The following is a 26,580-nucleotide window of genomic DNA, read 5'->3' as shown; positions in this document are numbered from 1 at the left end:
AGGTATTTTGTTTTTTTAACCTCTCTTGGTAAAGTTAAACAAAAAACGATTTAATGAACGATGGCCATTTGTTTTTTTATGAGCGGATTTTTTGTGTTTTGACCAGGACTAACGAGTTTTTTTTTTTAATATAATATAATTTATGATGAGATACCCATCACCCTTAGAGAAAACCTGATGCTTGCAAAGCTCTTGAAGAACGAAGTTCAAGGATGTTAGGAGAATATGTTAAAGACCATCTTGGGAACGTTTTATCATCTCTGATAATTCTCTTGACACTTTCGTCCCATGGTTCCCACACTTATAACACAACCCTCAATTTCTATTCCGTTTTTGTGGTTCAGTAAACTCTATATATCGTTTTGCTCTTTTGGCTATACCTACTACATTATCTTACAGATAACTTTTATAATCGAATAATCAACAAAGCTTTCCTTCATGCTTCCATTTATTTCAACCCTCAGATTGTAACAATAAAAAACAAATGAAACAAATTTTCTCATCTTCCATTGTTATTTTTTTTTTTTTTTCATTATAAACATGGAGATATTGAAAAGAAGAGAGATAGATTTTATTAAAACATATTTCAATTTTTTTGTTTCGTTAAGTTAATTAACGTTAGATATCAATTTTTTATCTAAAATATTCTTACTTAATTTATTCTTAAAATAAAGGCCATAAGAATTATGAAAATTCTAATAATATTTGAAACTTCTTGAAACTTAAAAGTAATTCCACAAAAATTGTAAAACTTTGTTCTTTCGAATGTAAGTAGGACTAGAAAGCAATAATATTAACTTTTTGCTTAAAAATGTAGGAAAATGAACTCTTTCAAAAGATCTTATGCTTCGAAAAAATTTATTATATCAATTTTCGCTTGAATTCTTTTAACCCAGTTGAGTTGGGATCTAAAAAATTATTTTCTAGGTCAAAAATTTTACTAATTCCCGGTATCATTTTATCCATTCATAACTTACTTTTAGCTCATATAAAATTTTGAATGTATTCATGATGTACTGTGGTGTCTGGATTATTCAGATATCTAACTGCTCAATCATTTAATAAAGGCAAACTTTTAACAACAGTATTTTTTATTTCTTTACTTTTATCCACCAACTTCTCTAATGTAAGAACTTACTTTAGTGCTCTTGAAGTATATGATACTGTTTGCTAAAGATTTACTCGGTGTTTTTTTTTTTTCATTCTGTCGTTCTGTAATGCTATAGGAGAGCAGAGAAAAATTGCACTACGCTTAAGGTTGATTAACGGATATAAATTCCATTGATTCTGCAATATCGAAGCTTTCACTGGCTTATTCTTATCAAAGTTATTTTTATCTCGACTTTTATTTTGGAACTTATGCCATTTTTGGCATCGTTCATGGAAGTTAGAATTTATTTTCAGCAACATTGAACTAAATTATATTTTCCTGTTTACTTACAAATTGTATGTATAAATATTTTTACATTATTGATGTGGACACATGTTATTTTATCAACTAGAAAAATAGTAAAAAATGTACATAAATTTGTTTTTCTATTTTAGACAACTATTTACAAAGTTATAATAATATTTCCAACTCTACAACAATGTTTTTATGTATATTTTATTCAAGTTATTCAAAAAAAAGAGAGAATTTAATTCATAAAGTCATTGCTAGTGCATTCCTTGCAATTCAATATATCTAGTTAAACAAAGTTTTGGGATACAATTCTTCACTGAAAGAATAGTTTTTTTTCCTTTGTTTGCTACTGTATTGATTTTAGAACATTGATGATTTGATTGGACAATTTTTGATTCAAAATAAAATTTACAAATAAATTTTACAAGTTCAGAATATTAACAATGTAACGCTGAAAATTTTTATCTTGATCTTTATTGCATTATCGTCAACTAACTGAAAGCATTTTATTAATTTAGAACATTATCTTCTAATCTAATTTCACTTTTTCTAGCATTGCACTCATTCATTAAATATAAGGTAAAATCTTTTTTGTTATGTAAGTAAAAATATTAAAATTCATCCTGAAAATGAGATTGTTAAAATGTTACCTAATACTTGAATTTAATAACACAGTAACATTTTCTCTTTAACGAATCCTTCTTTAGCGATCCAATTTCAATTACAATACTTGTGAAAAAATATTCAGACATTTTGCATAATTTTCATTTCTCCGTTTGATGTTGTAATTTAATAGAAATTTTCAATAAGAATGTTCAACCTTTGCTAGCACAGCTTCACAATATAATAAATTAAAGAAAGTAAAGCAACCAAAGAAAATGTTTTGCCGTTTTAAAGTTTTTTATGATTGCCAGGTGCAGAAACAGTGTATTGCACTTCTTTTCACTGAAGAGTTGATCAAGATAATTAATAGTGTGCAGACAGATCAGTTATACGAGTTCTTTTTTTTTTCATTGCTTGGTAGATTTACAATAATGATATTAATTTAACTGAATTATCATTTGTCAAGAGACAAAAAAAATTTCCGAGCACTGTTTGTGCTATGACAAATTTACAACGTGTGTATACCTGACATTCTGATATACTTATTTGACATTTTCATATGCTACCATGTTACCATGAGCTTTTTCTTCGGTTTCATTTCATACAAAAATATTTGCCTCTGCATCTCTAACATTTCGCAGTCTCACAACTGATGCTTTTCGCAATTTACATCAAAGTATAAGGTAGTGTGACTTAAAAATTTTTTTACTAGATTTTTATATTATTTACTGAGTCTATTTGTCATGCACAAATGGTGTGATATTGTTTCTTTATCTCGATAGTAGTTCAACTGCAATATTGCATAAATCAGCGATAAATAATGGAATCAGAAGAAATAGTTGAGTTATTTATTTGAATGTGATTGTTAAGAAATAAAACTCATTAATCATGAATCACAGCATTTCTGTTATAATGATAAAATGACAAATTTCTTAAGTTTTTATATAAGATTTTTCTTAGCAAACGTATCTGCAAGCCCGAAGCCATAAAATTACCGGTTAGAAAAATAATAAAAAGAAGACAGGAAGTGAAGGTCTTACCAAGGTCGGAAGTTCGGAAGGCAGGGCAAAACGGAAATCCTGAGGTCGATGAAATATCTAACGTCACGCCATGTTCACGGAAGATTTGTCACCTTGGAGAATTGATTCGGGTTAAAAAAAACATGGATTTCTTTGATTCCATATAAAGCTTTGGTTGGGATATTGTTTAAATATTTACATAGATTGAATCCGTCAGAGCTTTGAGTATTCTTTCAGTATGTAGGAAGTAATTTAATGTGAATTATGATAGAAAGATATTAAAGATTTAAGGAAATTGATGGCTGTTCAACATGATAGAAAACGAGATGAATTAGACGTCAATGGTTTCGATCGTCATCAGTTCCGTAGCTTTGATCATAAATAACTCCATACTTGCTTCTATGCTAATACCTGTCCATAATACTCCCTAAGTATAAATCTTCTTCATCGTTGTCTGTATTTTATACAAGCTTCAGGAAGCTTCTACCAAACTTTATTACTTTCGATGAAAAAAATGAATAAAAAGTAAATGTTACATGCTGACGTGTATTTTAGCAACCCGCATAGAAAAATTTCGTTCCCCGACGTTCCCCTCGTTGGACTATGAGGTAAGTTTGGGGGACAAAATTCTTTTTTCTTTTAAATTTCAATGAATATCAAAATCAATGGATTTGAGAGAACGAGATCATTTATTGCACTAGTTAAAATCATGATTAGAAAATAATTTTTGCAAAAATTAAAGCAAATTCCCGTTTTACCCCATTTTAGGGGTGAAGGAATAAATTTTTTAAATGTTTAACCTGATTCCGCATTTCTACACATTGAGATAAAGAGAATGAGTGGTCAAACTTGAAAATCGGACAACTTTGATTTTTCGACCCCAAAAAATGGCAAGTGGTACCCCTTTCCATTTTTTTTGGCCAAAAAATAAAGGTACTCCGATTTTCAAGTTTGACCACTCATTTTCTTCGTCTTGATGCGTAGAAATGCGAAATCGGGGCACCGCCCAAGAAAATTCACTTTAACACCCTTAAAAACGGGTTACACTAAATACAAATTACGAACTATCATCCCCTTAATTTTAAACCCTTATAACTCATGAACGGACGGTCCAATAACTAGTTTTAAGGATGTTTTGGAAAGCTTAAAATTTAAGCTGAATATGCATGTTCGCAAAAAACGTTTAAAAAATTTCTTTCACTCTTAAAATCGCTAAAATATAAAAAAAAATCACATTTTTTTTTGAAGTTGCCAAGTATTTTGGTGATTCTGAGGGTGAAGGAAGTTTTTTAAACATTTTTTATGAATATATATGTGTAGCTTAGATTCTGAAGTTTCCAAAAACCTCCTTACAATCATCATTTTATGACTTGTATGGGAGTTATAGCGGTCCGAAGTCGAAGAATGGTCAAAAAATCGTCTACTCTTTAACTTTAGATCTCTATAACTCGCATACAAATCATCTGATGATGATTTCAAGGAAGTGTATAAAAAACTTCAGAATCTAAGCTACACATATATATTCATAAAAAATGTTTAAAAAACTTCCTTCACCCTCAGAATCACCAAAATACTTGGCAACTTCAAAAAAAAATGTGATTTTTTTTTATATTTTAGCGATTTTAAGAGTGAAAGAAATTTTTTAAACGTTTTTTGCGAACATGCATATTCAGCTTAAATTTTAAGCTTTCCAAAACATCCTTAAAACTAGTTATTGGACCGTCCGTTCATGAGTTATAAGGGTTTAAAATTAAGGGGATGATAGTTCGTAATTTGTATTTAGTGTAACCCGTTTTTAAGGGTGTTAAAGTGAATTTTCTTGGGCGGTGCCCCGATTTCGCATTTCTACGCATCAAGACGAAGAAAATGAGTGGTCAAACTTGAAAATCGGAGTACCTTTATTTTTTGGCCAAAAAAAATGGAAAGGGGTACCACTTGCCATTTTTTGGGGTCGAAAAATCAAAGTTGTGTAGAAATGCGGAATCAGGTTAAACATTTAAAAAATTTATTCCTTCACCCCTAAAATGGGGTAAAACGGGAATTTGCTTTAATTTTTGCAAAAATAATGCTCCAATTATGATTTTAACTAATGCAATAAATGATCTCGTTCTCTCAAATCCATTGATTTTGATATTCATTGAAATTTAAAAGAAAAAAAATTTTGTCCCCCAAACTTACCCCATAGTCCCACGAGGGGAACGTCAGGGAACCTTTAGGGAACAAAATTTTTTTATACAGGAAGCAGTGTAATATGTGTGTTGGATATATAAGTAGTGTGATATTAGTGGTTGGCAAAAAGAGAAGAAAAAATTAAAACAATGCCAGAATATAGAAAAAGCAAAGAAAAGTAAAAGCGACGTGACTAAAATTATTTTTCCTCAGAGTATCACCGTTGGACACATTAGCTAACGTAACGTGTCCTTTATGGTGAAGCAGCTCACTGTAAACTCCGACGTAGCTCGACACTCAGAGGCCTTAATTAGACCAGGACGGTCAGAATAGCAGATTGCTACCTCGAGATGTCTAGCGGTTGCTTTACATCGTAAATAATAATAAAATGCATGCTCCACTCTAATGAGCACTTATTACGTTCATCCTTCTACTCACGTTATCAAAACTTTAACTGAACTTTTGTTGCAATTGTTACGTGTTTGTATTTTTTATGCGAATATTATTTAAATCAAAAACATTCACGTACATATCATGCTTTTTACCAACTTACGATTCACAGAATTTTATGAGAACCATTTTATCTTTTTTAGCCTACAAAAAGTCAAAGTGCATTGACAGAAGAATTTTTTAACTATTTTTTATTACATCTATATAAACTATCTCCTCAACTCGATATCGAATTTTTCTAAAACTCATTCTCATTATTGATGTTGCTACTTTGTTAGTAAAAGTTTTATAAAAAGAATCTTCTGAACCATTATATATATTAATCTTAATAGTATACTACACTATCGTGAAAAAATTCAAGGAGGAAAGTTCCAAGAAACTAATATTGTAGTTACAAAGTAATAAAAGCGTGACAGTTGTGTGATGCAAAAAGATAAAAAACATCTCAAAGGCAGGAGATACCAAGTGAATATATTTTTTCCCAAAATCAATTTTCTAATCGATATTCAAACAGACAACTAATATTAAATTGAGTTTTAAGCAGTAATAGCTACAGAGACTAAATATATATACTCATGTGACATCACTCATGAACGAAAATAAGTTATTGATTTTATTCACTCATTTTTCTTTTTTTCGTATTATTTATGAATACTAGAGTTTTTCATTTTGCTGAACCCAGGTAGAATCATAAAAAATCGCAAGTATTCTCTATATGTCATGAGTTATGACCAATAATCGAGTATTTATTCTTTTCATCAGGCTCACTTTATGTTGTGAAATTTTTATGAAGTATTTTTTTTTACGAATGTTTGCCTTTTGAATTGATAATCTAGCAAAGAAAAAGTGGATGAATAATAAATAAAGTTGGAAGAATGACTAGAATGAATAAATTGAATGATATCGTTCTTCATTCCACAATAAAAAACAATAACTTATTACTGATTGAGTAACAAGAAGAGCTGATTTATTATATTATAGAATCATTGTTGTAAATTTTAAAATAAAAACACACCAAAATTATTTGACATTTCAATCCGATAATATTACGAGCTAATTGATGATTAGTTTTAACAAAGGTTCTGATTAAAGATAAAATATATACAGTTTACTTATGAAATAATTTCAGTTTATTAATGAAAATTAATATAAATAAACTTATCGGTTTTATTTCAATTATAATATCAAAGGTCGTATGAACTCTTCTCTTTTTCTTGATACTAATACAAAAAGTCATGCGAATTAAGATACATTAAAGCCATCGAACTACAAGATATTTCAACATTTGATTGTTTTTTATTTTATAATCCAAAAGCTTTTTACAGCTTAAAGAATATTCTGTAGTAATAAATGATAACAATATTGATTGATTACATTCTTAATGTAGAAAACCTTATTTTCTATTTTTCAAATCCCATGCAGAGTATTATTAATGGAAAGACAGATAGTGTGTGGTGAATAAAATAGACTATTGCGAAAAAAAAAAACTCATCTGCAAGATTTATTTTTCTCTTTTATTAATGAGAGTAGTAGTAATTACTTCGATCAGTAATCTCTTCTCCATCATTATTTCTCTACATCATCATGATCAACTAATCATCAACTGAAATAGTGATAGATCAATATCAAGTATTCATCATTATCTTTATTCATGTCTTTTTTATGTCCACAAATTTTTGTTCTTTTTCCATTCAAGATCGACTTCTAAATTGAATTTAATTATTTTAATTTAAAAGTTTTTTCTGTTGGCTCAAGTATGTTACAGTGGTATAACTTGTTGTCGTATCACAGAGACGTAAAAAAAAGGAGTGAAAGATATTTTTGGTGTTGAAGAAATTGATAGGAAGAGCTGAGATAAGAAGAGGGTTGGAGGCATGGAAACCAGAGCAGTGACCGCAATCGACGGAGTATCGAATGATAAAAAGAGACAGATGGGCCACATGGTGCAGGAGTTTCGAAGTGGTTAGGATGACGATATCCTTCTCAGCCTTACTTTGGCGAGAGGAAATAGTTGGGCGTCTGAACTGGTTTTCTTACGCTCAAAGGACAGTTGCATGAGACGTTTAAAAGCACCGTAGAGTGGCAGCTGTGATGTGAAGAGAACGAGAAACTATCACTTGTCTAAGCTGAAGCAAACTGACGACTTGGTATGCGTTTACAAAGACTCTCCTCTCTCTCTCAACACTTTAGCACATTTTTGCTGAATTTTCCAAATAAAAGATTCCAACCAGTTATATCAACTTTTTTATATTCCAGAATGAAATGAATTGAATAAATTTTTTTTTCTCATGACGACGTAATTTTTTTAAGTGATGACTCTGAAGATAATATTGCTATTATTTCGATGTGAATTTTTATTGGAATGCTGAAGTAAATGATGTTGGAAGAATCTTGTTTGCTCAGAGAAACATTATTTGCAGTAATGATTGAAAAAATTTATAATTTAAAACTTTCTCTGAGTGCTTTAATACGTTACCGTCGATGGGTTTTTTAATTTTCAGTGATGTATTCTGAGAAAAGGCATCAAGCCAGTATATTAACAACTTGTCCGTCATGCCGATTTATCCGGTTCATGGTCTTTTCAATTATAATTATTGCCTTATAATAAGCGATTTCCTTTGCGAACCATTCGGACTTAATGATTTCATGATGAACGTACTTGGAAGATTGGATAAATGTCAGACTGCATTTCTCGATCCTTCTTATGATTACGTTGGAGATAATGAGATAGTTATTGTTGGACCAGCCCCAAGAGCTTGTAAATACAGTTATCCAATCTTCTAACTTTCAAAGATTCGTTCTATGTATTTTGAAATTATGAGAACAGCAGCGACCATATTATCTGGGTTTGATATGCAATTTTTCATGGCTGATATAAAAAGACTGAAGGTGTGAAGAGAGAATATTATAGAGTGACTTGTAACATCTCATGCAAATTGATCACAAGAGAGGTTTATAATCGCAAAGCGATATATCATCAAAGAAGGCTTTTACATATATAGCAGTGTGGAAAGCCAGTTCAGAGAACCACGTATTAAGGTATAACAAATTATTTATCGCTCTCGGCGTTTAACCAAGCCGTAATCGAACACCGAGCTGAGCAAAGTCTGTAATTCACACTCTTCTCTCACTACCAGTAAGAAAGTGCAAGTGTGAAAATAAAAAAGATAATTGGCGCTTAGAAAAAAATTAAACAATTATCCATTTACTAACTTGATAAACAACTTTCATTTTTATGTATCATTTTTACGCATGATTACGTTTGGTTTACTACAAGTTTTCACTGAATATTAACAACTTCTATTAATGCACTATATTTCATCTCTATAGAGAAAATGAATAAACCAGGAGGTATAAAAAAGACAAATTGAGTTAGAAATATTTTGACGGCTATAAATCTCTACGCTGATTTTTATTTGTAACAATACTCAGGTCGATTGATTCACCACAAATTTTAGGTTCTATTAAAAATATATCTCTTTTTGTATATTTATTGCGATTGTTCTACCTGAAATAATTATTTCATAATAATTTAAAAAATTTTAATTAAATTTTAAAAGCATTCATTTTAGTTATCTGTCGACAAAAGTTTTTTAACGAGAATTATTTATTTCAAAAGAATGAAATATTTTTGTTTATATTATAGATACATTGATAATTTTATATTAAAATGAGATTTTCCATTATCGAGAATAAATGTGTTTTTTTTTTGTAAAATTTGTTCAATGAGATTCTTTCTAGCAAGAAAAAAAATGTCTTTTCATTACAACTTTTCGCTGTTTAATGTCCTTTGCAGGAACTATAAAGTTTTCTTTAACTGATGTTTCGATCTTAAAATGGCACTATAACAGTGAGCATCAAATAGCTTCTAACTTGAAAAAAAGCAGAATAAAAAACTTAAAAAAAGAAAGCAAAAATAAACACACGGCATCTGGTAGCTATACTTGTTATACGAGTGATATCGAGTCTGTAAAAGTTATAATTGTAATAAAGTATAGTAAAATTCTTGTTAAAATTCACTGGAAGGAAAATAAGTGGATTTTCATAAATAAAATTCGTTGATTAGTGAATGTATACATGAGGGAGTTTTTACAGGTGGTGCTATTCTATGTCTGTCCGATGAACTTTTTGTATTACATCGATACACACAAAATGTAGAGGGGACATTAACGATGACACGATAAATCGTAAAGTGATTTCGCAGGATTATTTATTAACGAATGGTCTTCTGGCGTAGCTGAGATTAAACGTCAAGCTTAAAACTATGGCACAAATAACACATTGAAATATGTTCGTGTATAAATATTTAATTTATGAAAGATCCTTTATTTCGATTCGTAGAAAAAAAATGTGAATTTTTCGTTGCGGTAGAGACAAAAAAGATTTATGTTTGCTGAAAGAATAAACGGTCTCAGCTTTAGGCTTTAATTAGCTAGTAATGAGGCATTTTTTTCTAAAACACAAATTCTTCTAAATGATTCTGCAATGTGTAAAAGACACATGGAGGATTGGCTGAAAATAGCGGGAATAAGTAGATGATGTTTTAGATAGAAACCGGTCTGAGTTGGGATGGACCAAATAAATGATGAGCCCCACATTGGAATTTATATAATTATCGATCTTGTAACAGGCATTTTAGATATACCTTTCGCAGGAAAGAAGATTTAAGGTCTTCATTGATTTCGAAATAAAGGAGTGATACTTGTAAAAGTTAAGTTTTGATAGAAAGCAAAAAAACTAGAAAAGGTAACAAAAAAAAAATTATGATTATTTGTCAGACTGATATCACTTATTATATCAGAGTAATATTAATAATAATAAAAATAAAAGGAAGAAATTAGACCGACGTTGATAATAGAAATGAATTATCTAGATGTTTTTCTACTTTCCAAGTTATTTTTGTTCTCATTTTCCTCACTCTTTTACTCCACTTTTATGAAGTTGAAAAGCGTGAATAGGTTCGTTATTTCGTAATACGTTTTTTTCTGAAATGGTTAAAAGTTCACATCATATGCGTGGGTTTGAATCGCTCGTTAAATGTTTCTTGTTGTGGGATCTCTAGTGTAGATGATCTTTTTGATGTGGAAATAAAATGAGACGTTGAAAAGAAAAAATCATTTGAAAAAATGCAAAAAAAAAGGAAAAGTAGAATTTTTTTTTTCAAAAAACAAAAAAAAAAAAAATTCATGTAAATAGTTCAACATTTGTATCATCTCAAGCTGAAAATTAATAGCTTCCTGTGCTAATGATGGTTATAACGACTTGAGACAAAAATCTGCTTGATTTGAAGTCATAGATGTTAGTAGAGGTTTAATTAATGATATAAAAACAAGTGTGGTATCAATAAAAACATGACAAATAAAAAAAATTCAGTGGATTCAGAAAATTAAGCACTCAAGAGATGGTAAAAATTATTGGAATTTTAATAGCTACAGTTGGAATTAAATAACATGACAGTTTTCGCTAATTGGATACAATAAATCAATTATTTAAAAAAGTGAGAAGAGAATATTTTAATGTACGGTCACGTAGATTAAGAAAGTGCATATGATGTAATTTATGTTATAAGACTTTGGTGGGACCTCGTTAAATTTTGATAACCCTATCTACATGTTAATCCGATCAAGAAGATACCTCGCTATGACATCAAAACTGTTCTAGCTTGCCATTTCTAAAGCTATTACATCATCAGCTTTGAACTCTCAAAGATAGTTACGTGATGAGAGAATTCTAGGCTTTGATAATAACTCAATAGGAAATATTAATTATCGATTCATAGATTTTAATTAACAAATATTGAAGAATTTTATTGCCTTTAACCCCAACAATAGATGGAATAACCACATTCATTTTTCGTTCTATTCAATTGTTATATCAATGAGTTATTTTCTAATTTTTTATTAAAAACATATTTTTCTATTTTTATTTAATCAATGATATTTTAATTTTCAATGTTTTAATTAATTAACTAATGTTTGTTGCAGTTCCAATCGTGAATGTGATTGGAGTGGCTGGAAACAAAGGTCAACTACCGTGTGATATTCAAGCGCGGGAAAATGATCGTGTTATCATGGTTTTGTGGTTCAAAGGCGAAGGTGGAACAGCCATTTATAAGTGAGTTAATTATTATCATAGCTTGCTGTGACATAATTTAATTACACTTAATATATAATATTGGGAAATAGATGAATTATCAAAAATACTCTGAATGAAATATCGCAAAATAATTTTCAAACATGACGTTTTGATATTAAATATGAAAAATGACAATTTATGGAATTCATCGGCGACGGGTAGGTAAATTTATTAATATAAAATGGTAGGTTGGCGTTTGTAGAAAAACGATCGTGGAAAATATGGAAATAATTCTCGTTATAAACATTATTAAGGTTTTCAAAATTTTTTTCTTTATATCCATCATTAAGTATTAAATCAATTTATATCAAGAGACGGTAATAATAATCGTTTAAATGCAAATGTGATAAAAAAATTGTGTTAAAACGTAATAAATAGAAAGTAGTATTTTACGAACTCAAAGACTACTGTAACATATATAAATATATTTATTTATAAATAGAGTATATTTAAAACTCTAAATACACTTGTAATGAATACTTAAAATATTATTCGACAGAACAAAGAATGCGAGAGTGAAATGAAGCGAATTCGTACCATTTCTACCGTAAATTTTTGGAGTATTTCCTTGAGAGTACTCTGTTGTGGTAGCAACATAAATATTACCGGTAAAATACTGTCTATATTTACGTACATACATTCGAATGAATATATTTTAAAAGGCTTTCATCTTTATTTAGATATACTTTTTACGGATTTTATTATTGATGTATCGGGAATTTTTGAACGGAATAGTAGAGCTTTGAACATGAACATTATTTATGAGAAATCGTCAAAATCATAAAGCGCGGAAACTTTTCTATCTCGGTTAAAGAAAAATAGCCAGTGAAATTCTGACAATTACGGTGGATAAGCGTCGGAGTTTGCTCGAACTCACTATTGGAGTTACAGCGATCGATGGAGGCTAAACGATGTAGCTGACAGAGTGACCACAACCGTTCGATCTCACCCGCAGCTTCGACGTCCGTGGAAATCGGCAGTTCAGCAACGCGGGGCTATGGTCGTCGCCTGCAGGATTTGGAAAACGGGCGTTCTTCGTTCATGCTATTAAACCAGCACACCTCAGCATCGATCGATTGGAGCTTAAAGATGAAGGCATGTACCGATGTCGAGTGGATTTCGAGAATTCGCCGACTGTTCATCAAAACATCAATCTCACTATTATAGGTATGTTCTAGGCATTTTTTATCCACCATTCGATATGGTTTTATGTATGTACATACACGTATGCAGATAAGCGGAACAGCTTGTCAATCCACATGACAGACGATCGTTTTGAGAAAAACACGTTAAAAGATTTTATCTGAAAGCATTTTATTCAATAAAGAGTAAAGAAACTAGCTCTCAGAAAATATGATTATCGTATTAGGGAAGAATAAAAAATATTGTAAAATAATAACACCATAAATAATTAAGAAGAACTAAAAGTTTATTCAAAATGACTGGAAATCTTTAATAATTGAGAAAGAGATCTAATGTACCCTAGTCTCAGTCATGAATCAAAATGAACAACGAATTTCGGCGGTTGTTAATTCACATATAGGTGGAGATGTACAATTATTTTACAATATTATATTGGTGTTTAAAATTTAATCCAACTTTGTAAATAATGCAACATTAAATAAGTAATGTATTAATATTTTAAAATAATATTTCTATGTGGTGAAAGGAAATAATTAAAAACTTTTTTATGAGTTGAAAAAATTGAAATTAATTATTTGAAAGTTCTTCATCAATAACAAAAAATATTCTAAACTAATTTTTATCTTCTCAATGATTGATGAAGAACTAACGTAGTCAAGAAAACCTTCATTTTTTGTTTTAGTATTCTAAGAACTAAACATGCATGATGTATTCAGGAAATGGTATCTAGAATTTCTTAATAGAGTTAAATTAGTGGTAACGTTATTAATATACTCAATGATTTGACTGATTAATTTAGTGCCACCAGAACGACCAGTAATCTGGAATTGTGATACTGGGAATCTATCTAACATCACAGAGACGTATAATGAAGGTAGTGACGTCAAATTAAAATGTGAAACGCATGGAGGTCGACCACCACCAAGGCTGATTTGGTACTTGGACAATGTCGTTATTGATGACTCGTATCACTATGACAGCAAGACAGACATGACAGTGAACATATTGAATTATCCGAGAATCGGCAAACAGCACCTCAAGGCTCGACTAATCTGCCAAGCCAATAACACGAATCTTGTGCCTCCGGAAACAAACTTAGTGATTCTCGACGTCAATTGTAAGTGTAGATGAGATACATGTTTCGTTGTATTGTATCCTAGTTTCCTTCATTTGCATGATCAGTTATACATAGACATTGCATGATTATATTTTGTTTCAGACTATTTTCCTTCAGTGAATTTTCATTTTATTTATTTAATACAATCTGGTATTTTTTCTTTTCCAATTTCTTGATCATTTTCAAGTAAACTTTTTGATCAAGAAATCACACCAGCAACTTTCATGTAATTCATTATTATTATATGACAAATAGTATGAAGAATATTTTTCTCTATTTTTCTTGGCTTCAAAACTCATTTGTTTTTCTCTTTGACTTTTGAAGATCTTGTTTTGCTGTTCAACATAAAGAGATCATGAAGAATATTTTAGTTGAATGATGCAAACTACCAGTTCTGAAGTTTTATTTTATTTAGAAAAAATTATATATATATTTATTTTATCTTGATTTCATATTTTAAATATTCAAACTTTTTACTGCTTTGTAAATAATTTAATTTTGATTATTGCTTGTAAGACATCAATTTTAATTAAGTACTTTTAATTAAATGAATACCCAGGTTACAATTTATTCTTCATTTCATGAAAACCTTTAGTTTCATTCCACCTGTAAATATTAATTAGGAGTTATAATAAATAATTATCAACCTAGATATCATCTTCTGTTGTACAAGTCTCGACATCTAACCTACATTCCAATCCATTGATCGTTCATGAGCTTTAACGTACATTTTTAATCTTGCAGAATTTTAGTTTGTGTATAAATTGTAAATATATGTTGTCACATTCTAGGTGTATGAAAAAAGGAAAATAGTTGGAAATGAATTCAAATATATATAATAATACTCACAGGTTGAATCTTTTCCATGACCTCACGAACTTGCACGATCATCGCTTTTATCTTTTTACTCTTTCTCTTCATGCTTCTTGAAAATATCCAACTCTAAAAAGGTTATATCCGTATTACGCTTTGAACGTGGGCGAGGTGTTATGTGCACTCACTAGAAATCCTTCTCTCGTGCTTCTGAAACTAACAAAACATAGAAAGCATTCACGTGTTGAACTTGTTAACCCTCGTACGAGATTCATTGTGAGAGATAGTAATAACGCCTCTTATAAGACAGATCAGTGGATTGCGTGCTGAGCTTTGTACATTCTCTTTCGATTTTCGCGCACCCTCAAAGGGAGCTTGAGTCGCTTGGAATTGGCATTAAAACAGGGAGGTCGCTGAAGAGCATAAAGTAAAATAGAGTAGGACAAAATAAACTGAGAGACAAGGAAAATACTTGATCACAGTAATATACTTACATAAAACCATTAGATAGGTGCATTCTCGTGACGTCCTTTAGTCTAAAAGGCTCACGCAAATCTTGGCCGTTCTCGAGAACGATTTACAGGCGTAATGTGGCCAGCTGAATGGAAATAGATTTATCTTGATTAGCGCAGGTAATAAGAAGATATGAGACATTAATGATGACGGATTAATGATGTTTTAAATGCCGCTTTTCTTCTTATGTAATCTCTTTCATCTAAATTATTTCTCGCCTTTATGTGATTACATGTTTTCCTCCGATAAACTCGATATTTATTAGACATACCTATTTTAATAGATGCACGTGCATGAAATCATTTTAATTGGAATATTTTAATATTTTAATTAGTGGTTAATTAATACGTTATAATTGTTATTATTATATTTAATAACCTCTAGTTATTGAAGATAAAAATATTTTAATATGAATTTTGTAATCTAGTAAAACCACTTGATGTGAAAATACTGACAAAGGAGCCAAGGGTTTTGGTAGATAAAAAATACGCATTCGAGTGTAGTGCTGTGGGTTCGAGACCAGAGGCAGTGATTAGTTGGTGGAAAAACAACAAACAAATAACGGAAATGGTACAGAATGTAAGTACATATCCATGCAGTTGAAATAGAAATAGAAACAATATATTTTGTTATTTTTATAAGTTTCTTCTTTTGCTTTTACATCTTTCCTTTTATTACCATGCAATATTACGTTGAAAGGTTTTGCACATTTCTTGAACACTGATGACTCGCCTTAGTATTCTGTTTCATATATACAAACATCTAGACACAGAAACTTTAGTTGAGTTGATGTGCCATTGCCAAGAACTGCATTTACTTACAATTAGTTAATGCATTTTGTTATGATGATAATTTTTCGGGACAAAATGTCTGAGTTTTTTTTTGCAATTTAAGTGATGTTGCAGCTTAGTTTTTTATAAAATGTATTTTTCAGGGATGTTAAACGTTTGAGGTTCGAAAGAAAATATTAAAAGCAGAGATATAAATTTAATCTGTGAAATTTTTTAATAAAGAAAAAATGTAATATAAATTCATTCATTATTTATTTAAATTTATTTTCGTACTCACTATTTTCATTAGTTTTTAGAATTAATTATACTATAATTATACATAACGAATACTAATTGATATAATTTTAAGTAATATTAATAAATATAATTATTTTAATAACTATACTCCACTAGAGTATGAAGGAATGGAAATAAAAAAAAAATCCACTCGGTACATAAAATCGTGAGTCGAAAATTTAAGATAATTATTAAAATAAAAATATTTAGTCATTATATAACTGCTCTTACCAATAAATAAACAAAAAGTTATTTACGTAAATTTTTATTACATTTTAGATTTATATTTTGAGTTATTTTTCCGACAAGCTTTTCTGTTCATAATGAATTTTTTTAACGCTTGAAGCCTTTTTTAATTGTAATTTTTACATTTACATCTCATTCAGTAGTGTGAATTCATGATTCCATTTTATAACATATCATATGACACGTTTAAAAAAAAATCCAGCATGATCATTGTTAAATGTAAATATAGGATAGATAATAATTTCAATAAAAGTTTAGGATAATTCCATTTATAAAAATATTTATTGTTCGTTTCGGTGTTTGAATTTCATTATTTTGGCGTTTATAGAAATAACGTGGCGTTTCATTTTTATTGTTCATTGTTCGTAAAATTTTAATTAAAACGATAAATTTAATATTCTCTGTTTTATTTATCAACAATATTTAATTCAGATTTAATAAGTTTTGTGTACATCCGCCTTCATCTCTATATGTTTGCATATATATCAATGTTTATATCTTGTAATAAAAATAAACTTTTTGAAAAAAATTTCATATTTGACTGGTGCTGCCATGTAATTAAGTAGCTCATTTTCCTCAATTTTGCTGAGGAAAATAGCCCGAGTTATAAATTAAACTTATAAAGTTTGTGTAATCCGTAAAGCTCACTAATTTGTACCTACCATTTTACATGTGCATAACGTATACGTTTGATAAACTTTAGCTTCTGTGCCAAATGAGGTATAATGATTATACCTGGATGATTAGCGAGCAGTACCTGGAGATGAAGTCATTGTTTAAATTAATTGTTAACTGTCCCAGTGTCTAATCTTGGAGAAAATCCATTTGTTCATTTCGTTTTTATCCTCACATTACAGTATCCAGCAGAGAACAATCAGAGCATCAGCATCCTCGAATTCGTGCCGAGCATTGAAGACGATGGAAAGTACCTGACTTGCCGTGCTGAGAATCCATTGATTTCCGACAGTACGCTTGAGGACAAATGGCGGTTGGACGTGCAGTATCAGCCGGTAGTGACCCTTAGGATGGGAGTCACTCTCAATCCCGATGATATCAAAGAAGGAGACGATGTTTATTTTGAATGTATGGTTGAAGCTAATCCAAAAGCTTATAAATTAGCTTGGTTCAAAGATGTGAGTGTACTATCATAGTAGGAACACATTTAGGCTATTTATTATGTTAGTAAAAAAAAAGTACATGAAGTAGTATTTTTATTGCCATTTTTCTTGTTATATTTCAGGATAAAGAACTAAAGAATAATGCAACTGCTGGTATTGTTTTAAGCGATCGCTCTCTGGTACTTCAGAGTCTGACTCGCGCTGCTGCAGGTGAATACAAATGCTTGGCAGCAAATAGTGAGGGAAAAACTGAAAGCAATACAATGAAACTCCAAGTAATGTGTAAGTATCTAAATGCTCTTTCTTTCATTCCATTGCCTTTTTTCTGTGATATTTTGTTGTATTGAGTTAGTAGGGAATTTTTCTTCTAACTTTTTGATATTATTAACATAATTATTTTGAAGAAGAGAATAAAAATTGTAATTTTTATATTTTTGCATTTCATTTATTTATAATAATCACTGCTTGGAATAATTTATAAGAATTTTTAGCTGCAGTAGTTTTTATTACAAATAGTCAGCCATGTATTGGCAATAAAACTACTTTCTCACCATTTCAATATTTTATCATTTTTCCAACATGATTTTTGGTACCTTGCATTTTAAAAAAACTCCTCTTACTTTGTCAAATCCATTTGCCAAATCGCATAAAAATATCTTTTTTCTATTTGTGAGGATCAATCTTTTGAATAATTTCTCACATGAATTCAAAAATTGCTGAAATTGCAAAAGGATAGGTCTCATAAATTCACATGTATAAGAGTATAAGGGTCGATGAATTTGGGCAACACATGAGAAGGACGTCAAACAAATGATGAGATATAACTAGTTTTCCCAAAAATCATGAGCGACGGTGGGTTATTCTATTAAAATGATAGCACACTAGCGACGACTACGACGAGCATATCTGCATCTTGTAAATGACCTAAGAGGGAAGGAAGGACTTGTGATGCATATTCAATATATGTAAAGCGCAAGCTGAATATTCATGTGTAGGTGAACGCGGCTTGGCAATGTGCTAAGCCTAACTGTAGTCTGATAGTCGCAGCAGAGAAACTATATACCTTGATAGCAGGCTCACTGTATACCATTGAGGAAAAGCAACACAAAAGATATGCTCATATCAGTCTCTTTAGATTGTTCTAAAGACTCGTTATGAATTGATCATTAAAGTTGAGAATAATGCATCACAAGATATTGCTAAATTTTCTTGTTTCATGTGTCTCACCAATTCCTTATGTAGATTAACAGCAAACAAGTTATTTGAATAAACAAAAATAAATTAACGATTATTTTACATCACAATAACAACAAAAATGGTGAGCTAACCAATTTATTAATTGATCATAATGAAGTTATTATTACCATGGAATAAAAATCTCATTTACACTAATTAAGATGGTACAAATATTTCTTCTGATCTAATTAAGCTGTTTATTAAAATTGAACACAAAGGAAGAAAAAATTATACCTTAATCTAGTATAATTAGTCTCGTTTATTAGGAATGAACGTTGACTCTAAATAAAGAAATTGATGAATAAAATGATAAATAAGGTAAAGCAACTGAGCCAAGTGTAATTCCAAAAGGTAAAAGAGCCATGTCAGTCTTAACAGTTCTAAATGGTTGTACTGACTAATTACTCAAGAATTAAATTCTCTTCAGTTTCAAACGTCACTAATACTCTTGAAATGAACCCGATTTCAATGAGTGGTACAAACTTATTATTTATTAGTAAAACGAATATATAGTTCAAGAATTTAAGTTATTTTTCTACTCAAGGTTTATTATTAATATAGAATAATAAATGGGAATGTCTTTTATGCTCACTGCACTATTTCATATCTCATCGAACTGTATCTACTTGCTAAATATTTGAGGATATCTCAAGAACAGTTTAGCTATATTTGTTTGCAAATCGAGTTTTCAAAATATCCTGAGGCAAGGAAGATCTTAACATAATTTAAACAAAGTTCATCAAACCATTTTGGATATTTTTAAGATATCAATATACATTTAGACAAGCTTAAGTCAATATGATACTTAATAAAAGCAGAGTTTAGAAAGAATACTAGATAAGATTTCTAATTAAAAGAATGTTATATTATTGAACACTTCAAAGAAAAATTCTCATTATAATGATGTGAATTTGTTTACCAAAGTCTCCAACTCATTGAATGTGAAAATTATGAAACCTTTTCACTTGATTCAACATAATCAACGTTATCTAAAAATTGTTTGCGTTCACATTTTTTCAATAGATGCTCCAGTATGCAAAGAAGGTCGAAGTGAAGTTGTCGTTGGTGCATTGAAGCAAGAAACAGTGTCACTAATATGCGCGGTGGAGAGTCATCCAGAACCTTTAACTTTTCAATGGACCTTCAACAACTCAGGGGAGCTTGTGGAGGTACCACAATCGCGACACTCCCATGTATCAATAGGAGCAAGCGGTCGTGGGTCCACCGAAAGTCTTAGAGAGTATCAACAATTTCATGGCTCAAGACTGAACTACACACCGGCAACGGAAATGGATTACGGAACGGTAGCGTGCCGAGCTACCAACCAGGTCGGAAGGCAACTAACGCCCTGCCTCTTTCAGGCAAGTACACTTCTACTCTATATCTTCCGCTTTTTCTTTCTACTTCATCTTTACTTTTCTTCTTTTTTTCCTACCTCACTGTCCATTTTTTCTTCTCTTGGCACTTGTAACTTACATTGCGGATGGAATGAGCCACTTGTCTCTCTTGAGTAAATATTTTTTCCCTCTCTTGATTACTCTTCCTTCCGCACGTTCATTTTGGCTAGCAATCACTAAAGTTCCTCACTTAGCGAAAGTAGCCGTAATACTCATTAATTTTTTACTACATTTGGAGGAATGTTACGAAATATCGAATATCAGTAATATCATAACAAAAACATCAACTCTAAGACTGAACTCCCTAGATACACTTGATATAAAATAGAAATTTAATTTTTGTTATCATAAATTATTGTTCAAAATGAAATCTTGATTTTCGTCCTTGAAGTTAGGATTCTTATCTGACATCCATAAATTAGCCGTATCAGAAGTGAAATTTATTTTTATTTAAATTTAAATTACGATTCGATCAGTCATTTTTAGACTCTATAATTTTTTGGACATAAATATGGAAGCTGTGTTTAAAGAAGGGTCGATAAGGAATGCTCATGTAAAAACATTATATCAGCTGTGATTTCATGATAATACATTACATAAATTGAGATATTTTTGCAACATATTCAAAACTGACAGAATAAGACTTTTGCAGAATTTATTTTCGTTAAAGAATTAAATTTTTTTCTTCCTTTTATTCCGCATCTAAAACAAGATTACTTTTCCAACGTTTTGACCAGTTTATTCTTTTCATAGAACAGTTACCTTGTAACAGCTACAAATTCTGTGAAAAATGACTGGTGTAGAACTGCTAATCAAGTTACAAGGATTTTAACTCAACGATGATTAAAAAGTTCATTCTAATGTTTAAGTTGTGCTTTTTGTATGTAGGTCATTGCTGCAGGCCGTCCATATCCTCTTCATAATTGTACAGCAACTGAAATGTCAAATAATGTTGAAACTGAAGACTATATTGCTAAATCAGGCTCGGGGTTGTTGATACATTGCCTGGAGGGTTACGATGGTGGTTTACCTATTCAAAGCTACCAGATTGAGGTTGTTGCTGAAGATGATGAAAACAAAATTATTTTAAACAGAACAATCTTGGCAGGTCTCAATGGACCAAACTTTGATGTGGCAGGCTTGACTACTGGCAGAAGTTATAGATTATTTCTTTATGCAGTCAACAGTAAAGGAAGAAGTGAACCAACGATTCTTGAACCTGTTACTCTCAGAGGTGTGGCCATGTATACAACGGGTTAGTTATATTTTTTATACTTATTAATAACCAGCAAAGTGTAGTAATAAAATTTAAAAAGAAACTCATGAGATAAATAAAATATTTAGTCATGATTTTTTTATGTAACCAAGAATAATTATTTCTTGAAATATTCTAAAACAGTTTCAATTAAATATTTAATGAGTTTCAAAGCATTTTAAAAGCCAAAATCACTACCTTTTTGCATAAAATTTTTAATTTACTTTCAAAATATTATTAATAGAAGCTTCAGTTATTTAAATAATATAATTTAATTTTACAAAATTTCGCAAATGATTTAAGTCTTAAAGCAATTATTCAACATACTTTAAAGCAACTTAAATTTAATATAATAATAATTGAATGAATATAAAAATTTAATTATCCTAATATTTGATGATTGAGTTACGTTAACAGCTAGATCATTTTCGTTATATTTTCACTTTAAGATGAGTTTAATTGCGAATTGTGTTGAATGCTTTAGAATCTGCTTTTCGAAACATAGCTCTCGCAAAATTATTTTGCGGTTTATGTCAATGTTTGTCTATCTGAACATCTGTATGCTTAATTCCAAACCGCTTAAATATAAAAATTTTATGTTTACTATAGAACTAAATCATCACAACTTTAATATTATTCTGATATTAGTGCAAAAAAAGCATCCATATTTTTTTTTGCAAGTATGTAATACCATTTATTTGGGTAATACTCATTGAATTTTAAAACGTATTTATTTTTCATCTTCCATTTTACAGGATATATTAAGTTAAAATAATATTTATTTAAAAACATAAATATAAATTAATGATTGGTTACTTGAAATTCATGATTGGATATTGTTTCCAGCAGTTGAACAAAATGAGAGATTATTAAGTATCTGATGGCTTATATGATAAAATAAATGTGGATGATAGATACTATTGAAGTAGAATTGGAGAGGAAATATGAAGGGTAAAAATTGATGGCAACGATTTTGCTTCAACCTAAAACGCTTAGTCTTTGTACAAATGTCAATAATATTCGGTAATAAATAGCACCCAGTTGTCGAAAACTTGTGTGCTATACTTTTTCCTTGCTTCCCCTCTTTATTTTTTTCCATACCACATTGTGACCTCGATATTATATCGATAAATTCATTTCGTTTTATTTTCTAGTAGCTGGTAGTGACGCTAGAATGGTTTTTAATCCAAGGTACAAAATATTATCTATCAAGCACAGTTGTTGATCGTCAACAGTGAAAAAATTCTTTTTGTCATAATCAGCTTTTTTATTCCACGCTCAAATTATGCACAGAAAAATTTGCATATGAAAAACCAAATGTTTGACGCTCATAAACTATTTTTCTCTCATGTGTCATAGTGTTTCCTGAAACTTTAATCATAATTTTCTCTACCTACTGAAAAAGCATAAATATTTTTCTAATTTATAGCTTGTATAAAATTTATTGGAGTAAAGTTGGACAAATATAACATTGGTTTGCGATTTGGAGTAACTTTGTTACAAGATGAGTGAAATTTAAGCTCTATTTTTGTTCTGTTGAAAGAACATGAAATGATGTTTATTGGATTAAGAAAAGTGAGATTTAATGAAAATTGACAAACCAACATTTTTGTGGCAGAATATTGTATTCTTCAATTAGATATTTAATGAAAACAATAATTAATTGACACAATAGAATTCAAGATTTTTTATAAACAAAGTTTCTTGAACCTCCTCCGGAATTTTCGATTATCTTCTCATAAATATTCATAGAATATTCATATCAATATTCAAATTCTTCTCGCGAATGTATGTATCACGTTATTGTGTAAAAATTCGAAATGAACAATTTTTGTACCCAAGTATAAAAATGATTGGAGAATAATTCGAAATATAACTCACTAAATAACATCCAGAACTTTGTAAAATGATTGCTAGCAAATCATTGATATCAAACTACAAATATTCGACTTGGAGTGTACTTTATGTTCTACTAAAAAAATAATCAATGATCAGTAAATTTCATCTGTGAATTTTTTTTTTTCATCAAAATTCAAGAGATATTAATTGCTTATTGGTGGTTTTTATTTTTTATTTATCGATAAAAATTAATTGAAATAAAAAACGACTCTTCGTTAACTCTCTATTTTAATGTAAGAGCTATTAAATTTCAGTAGAATCGTAAATGTCAAAAAATCTCACCAACACTAATTCCGATCGAATGGTATATTATATCACGCATAGTTCATCGTTTTGATGACCTTACAGTTTATGAGCATACGTGCATCTCAGTGCGCAAGTAATTCAGTACAATATTGTATCTCCATAATACGACAATCTCGGACTATATAACGGATAATATTGGCAACATACGGTAGTAGGTCAACACGGGAGTTAATTCGGTTTACTGGTACGATTTTCAACATGGCATATTCTATATCCTTGAAGCTCTCGCAGAGTTTCTCATGTGCATTTAGCATCTCACCGTATCTAAGCTGCTTTACTATATTAAGGGTGTGAATATAGATGGACATTTATGTCTAAGTATTGTTGTCTCGATAAAAAATGTTTCCTTTCCTTTTCTATTGATAGTTTGTTTTTTACGCACTTTTGTCGACGTACTTTCACACCCTCATGTCACGTCATTCGAGGGTAAACGATGATTGGACGTATAAAAACTTACCATCACTTGACTGTGATTTATCAGGAAATATTCTAGTTATTTTAATTTATTTTCTTTTTTTTTGATCTAAACGAAATTCTGTTCATTAGAATCTGTATTTTTTTATACTATCAAGCTGTTGATTAACATTCTTTCTGATTGAGAAAAAATGTTTTCATGCTTCAGAGTATTTTACATGAAACAAAAAGATTGTTTTACGGATAATAAATTTTATTTATTAATTAATAAATGATATTGCTTAATGCGGCGAAATAAAGTCATTGTTTACAGTCAATAGATTCTATGCTCAAATAAATACTATTTATTTTTTAGTGCAATTACTTAGTTATTAATGATAATAAAAAGATTATTTATCTGAAATATAAGGTTTTAAAAATGTGTATTTATTCAAGTCGCATTTTTTTCATAATGGAAAAATTAAATTCAAAGAGAAGATTCCACTTAATAAATTACAGAAAAATATATTTTTTTTTTCATTTGGTTTCATTTATATCTCAAGTAGGGTGAATGTATCAGTAGTCAGACATGCACCAGTAGTTAACTACTGAATAGGAAAATTGGTTCTAATTAGACAACCACTGATGCATTTTCTATGCTCAACTTTTCACAAAAAAATTTTTTTTGATGATCAAAGATTTTTTTTCATGCTTTTCATTTGTTTTCTTTTTTTTTTTTTGAATTAATTTAACTCTCCTATCACTGATTTCATTACGATTTAAAAATAGTTTCCACTCAACGAAAAGTGGTCAATCAAGTTTAGAATTCCGAATTTTAGTTGATTTTTTGTTAAATTGTTACAGTCTGATAAATGCGAAGAAAAATTAAATATCGACATCGATTTTAACTTTTCTGAAAGTAATAAGGCTAAATGATTAATCTGTTGTTTTTTTTTTAACGCAATAATACATAAAATCAATAAGCGAGACGGGAGAGCAAGTCTTTGGAAAAATGCTAATTTACAGGTGTCACTTTTTAATCGATATCCCATTAGTACATTGACCGCAAACACATTGGAGAGTGTTAAAGTATTCTTAAAGCGGCTCTCAGTTAGTAGCTAGGAGTGTTATTATTTAAATGACTTGTCAGCAGATTACATAAGAATTAATTATCACAACTATAATTTTTAACTTATCAGCACAATTTTTTATTTTTATATTAATCATAATGTCAAAAGCGAGTTCACATGATTCTCAAGAGAAAAAAATTGATCTAAATAATAAAATTAACATAGCGAATTACAAATATTAACTTAAAAAATACTCGTTAAGAAATGAAAAATATAATGAAGATAAATAATAATGAGTGCCTACTTATATATCCTTAGGCGTATGTCATTTTATCAGTAGTAATTTTTTCATTAATCTCTTTTGTAATTTGTTAAAGAGATTAAATATTTTTAACGCTAACCATTCACGTTAATTTCAAAACCATGCTCAATCCATTAAGAAAATTAACCTCATTGAAAATAAAAGTAAAAAAAAAAACGAAGTCGAAATACTTTTATCTTTCACAGACGACATTACGTTCTTCTGAATCATCGTTACTCTAGACACACCAAGTAGAAAGGAGAAATGAAAAATATAAGAACAATCTATGTAGACGTTTCAAGCGTCTTAAAAGAAAATGTCATAACAGAAATATGTCAACATAGATCATAGGATATAAAAAAATAATAAGACATAAGATGAAAGAACATATTACGAACACGATGAAAACTTATTTGAAAAATTTACAGCTTTAAATATTAAAAGATAGTTATTACATCAGTGTAGAATCAAGGATAACACTGAAGTATTTGGAATAAAGAGTCATTTTATATTTTCATCCATTTTTCATGTATTATTTATTAAAAGATTAAAAAATAAAAGCTTGAGGAGAAAAAAAAGAGCGAGATATATATATATTAGAAGTGTATTTACACGAAAATATTATATTTCTGGAGAAGATGAGAACTCTATCCCATGAATGTCAACACAAAAATTTTTCGTGGCTCATCTTACTCTTTGTACCGACTTCACGTATTTATACCCATCCCAACGACTTATCATGGAGTGAGACTCGCCTGAAGCGTCTACGCGGATAGTGTGAGGATGCAATTCTTTGGAAATTGGTTTTGGCTTGCCACAGAATTGGCTTCAATTTAGGGTGAATTGCTTGCACGCAGTTCTTAGAAGATCGCTTCTCATCGTAAAGGCGATCGAGAGAGTTAAATGAAGGAAAGATTAAAGTTTGTCA

General features: G+C 29.9%; 1 protein-coding gene across 6 annotated transcripts in view; it reads left to right on the top strand.

The window, feature by feature from the left end:
• LOC118068157 (neural cell adhesion molecule 1-like) overlaps positions 1 to 26,580 on the top strand; it is a 44,431-nt gene that overhangs the window by 12,527 nt on the left and 5,324 nt on the right. For 4 of the 6 annotated variants that reach the window (XM_035085369.1, XM_035085366.1, XM_035085368.1 and 1 more), the window contains 8 exons: positions 11,628 to 11,757; positions 12,734 to 12,945; positions 13,721 to 14,038; positions 15,792 to 15,943; positions 17,535 to 17,810; positions 17,918 to 18,077; positions 20,055 to 20,392; positions 21,317 to 21,683. In XM_035085369.1, the coding sequence (XP_034941260.1) occupies positions 11,628 to 11,757; positions 12,734 to 12,945; positions 13,721 to 14,038; positions 15,792 to 15,943; positions 17,535 to 17,810; positions 17,918 to 18,077; positions 20,055 to 20,392; positions 21,317 to 21,683 (1,953 nt within the window). The remainder of the gene's footprint in view (positions 1 to 11,627; positions 11,758 to 12,733; positions 12,946 to 13,720; positions 14,039 to 15,791; positions 15,944 to 17,534; positions 17,811 to 17,917; positions 18,078 to 20,054; positions 20,393 to 21,316; positions 21,684 to 26,580) is intronic. The other 2 variants (XM_035085370.1, XM_035085371.1) reach the window with 2 other exon arrangements.

This window comes from Chelonus insularis, unplaced genomic scaffold (genome assembly GCF_013357705.1).
Source record: "Chelonus insularis isolate UGA/USDA-ARS -01 unplaced genomic scaffold, ASM1335770v1 contig_399_pilon, whole genome shotgun sequence".
Classification (NCBI taxonomy): Eukaryota; Metazoa; Arthropoda; class Insecta; order Hymenoptera; family Braconidae; genus Chelonus; species Chelonus insularis.
Note: the sequence above shows the minus strand (reverse complement) of the source record. Positions and strands in the feature narration are given on the sequence as shown.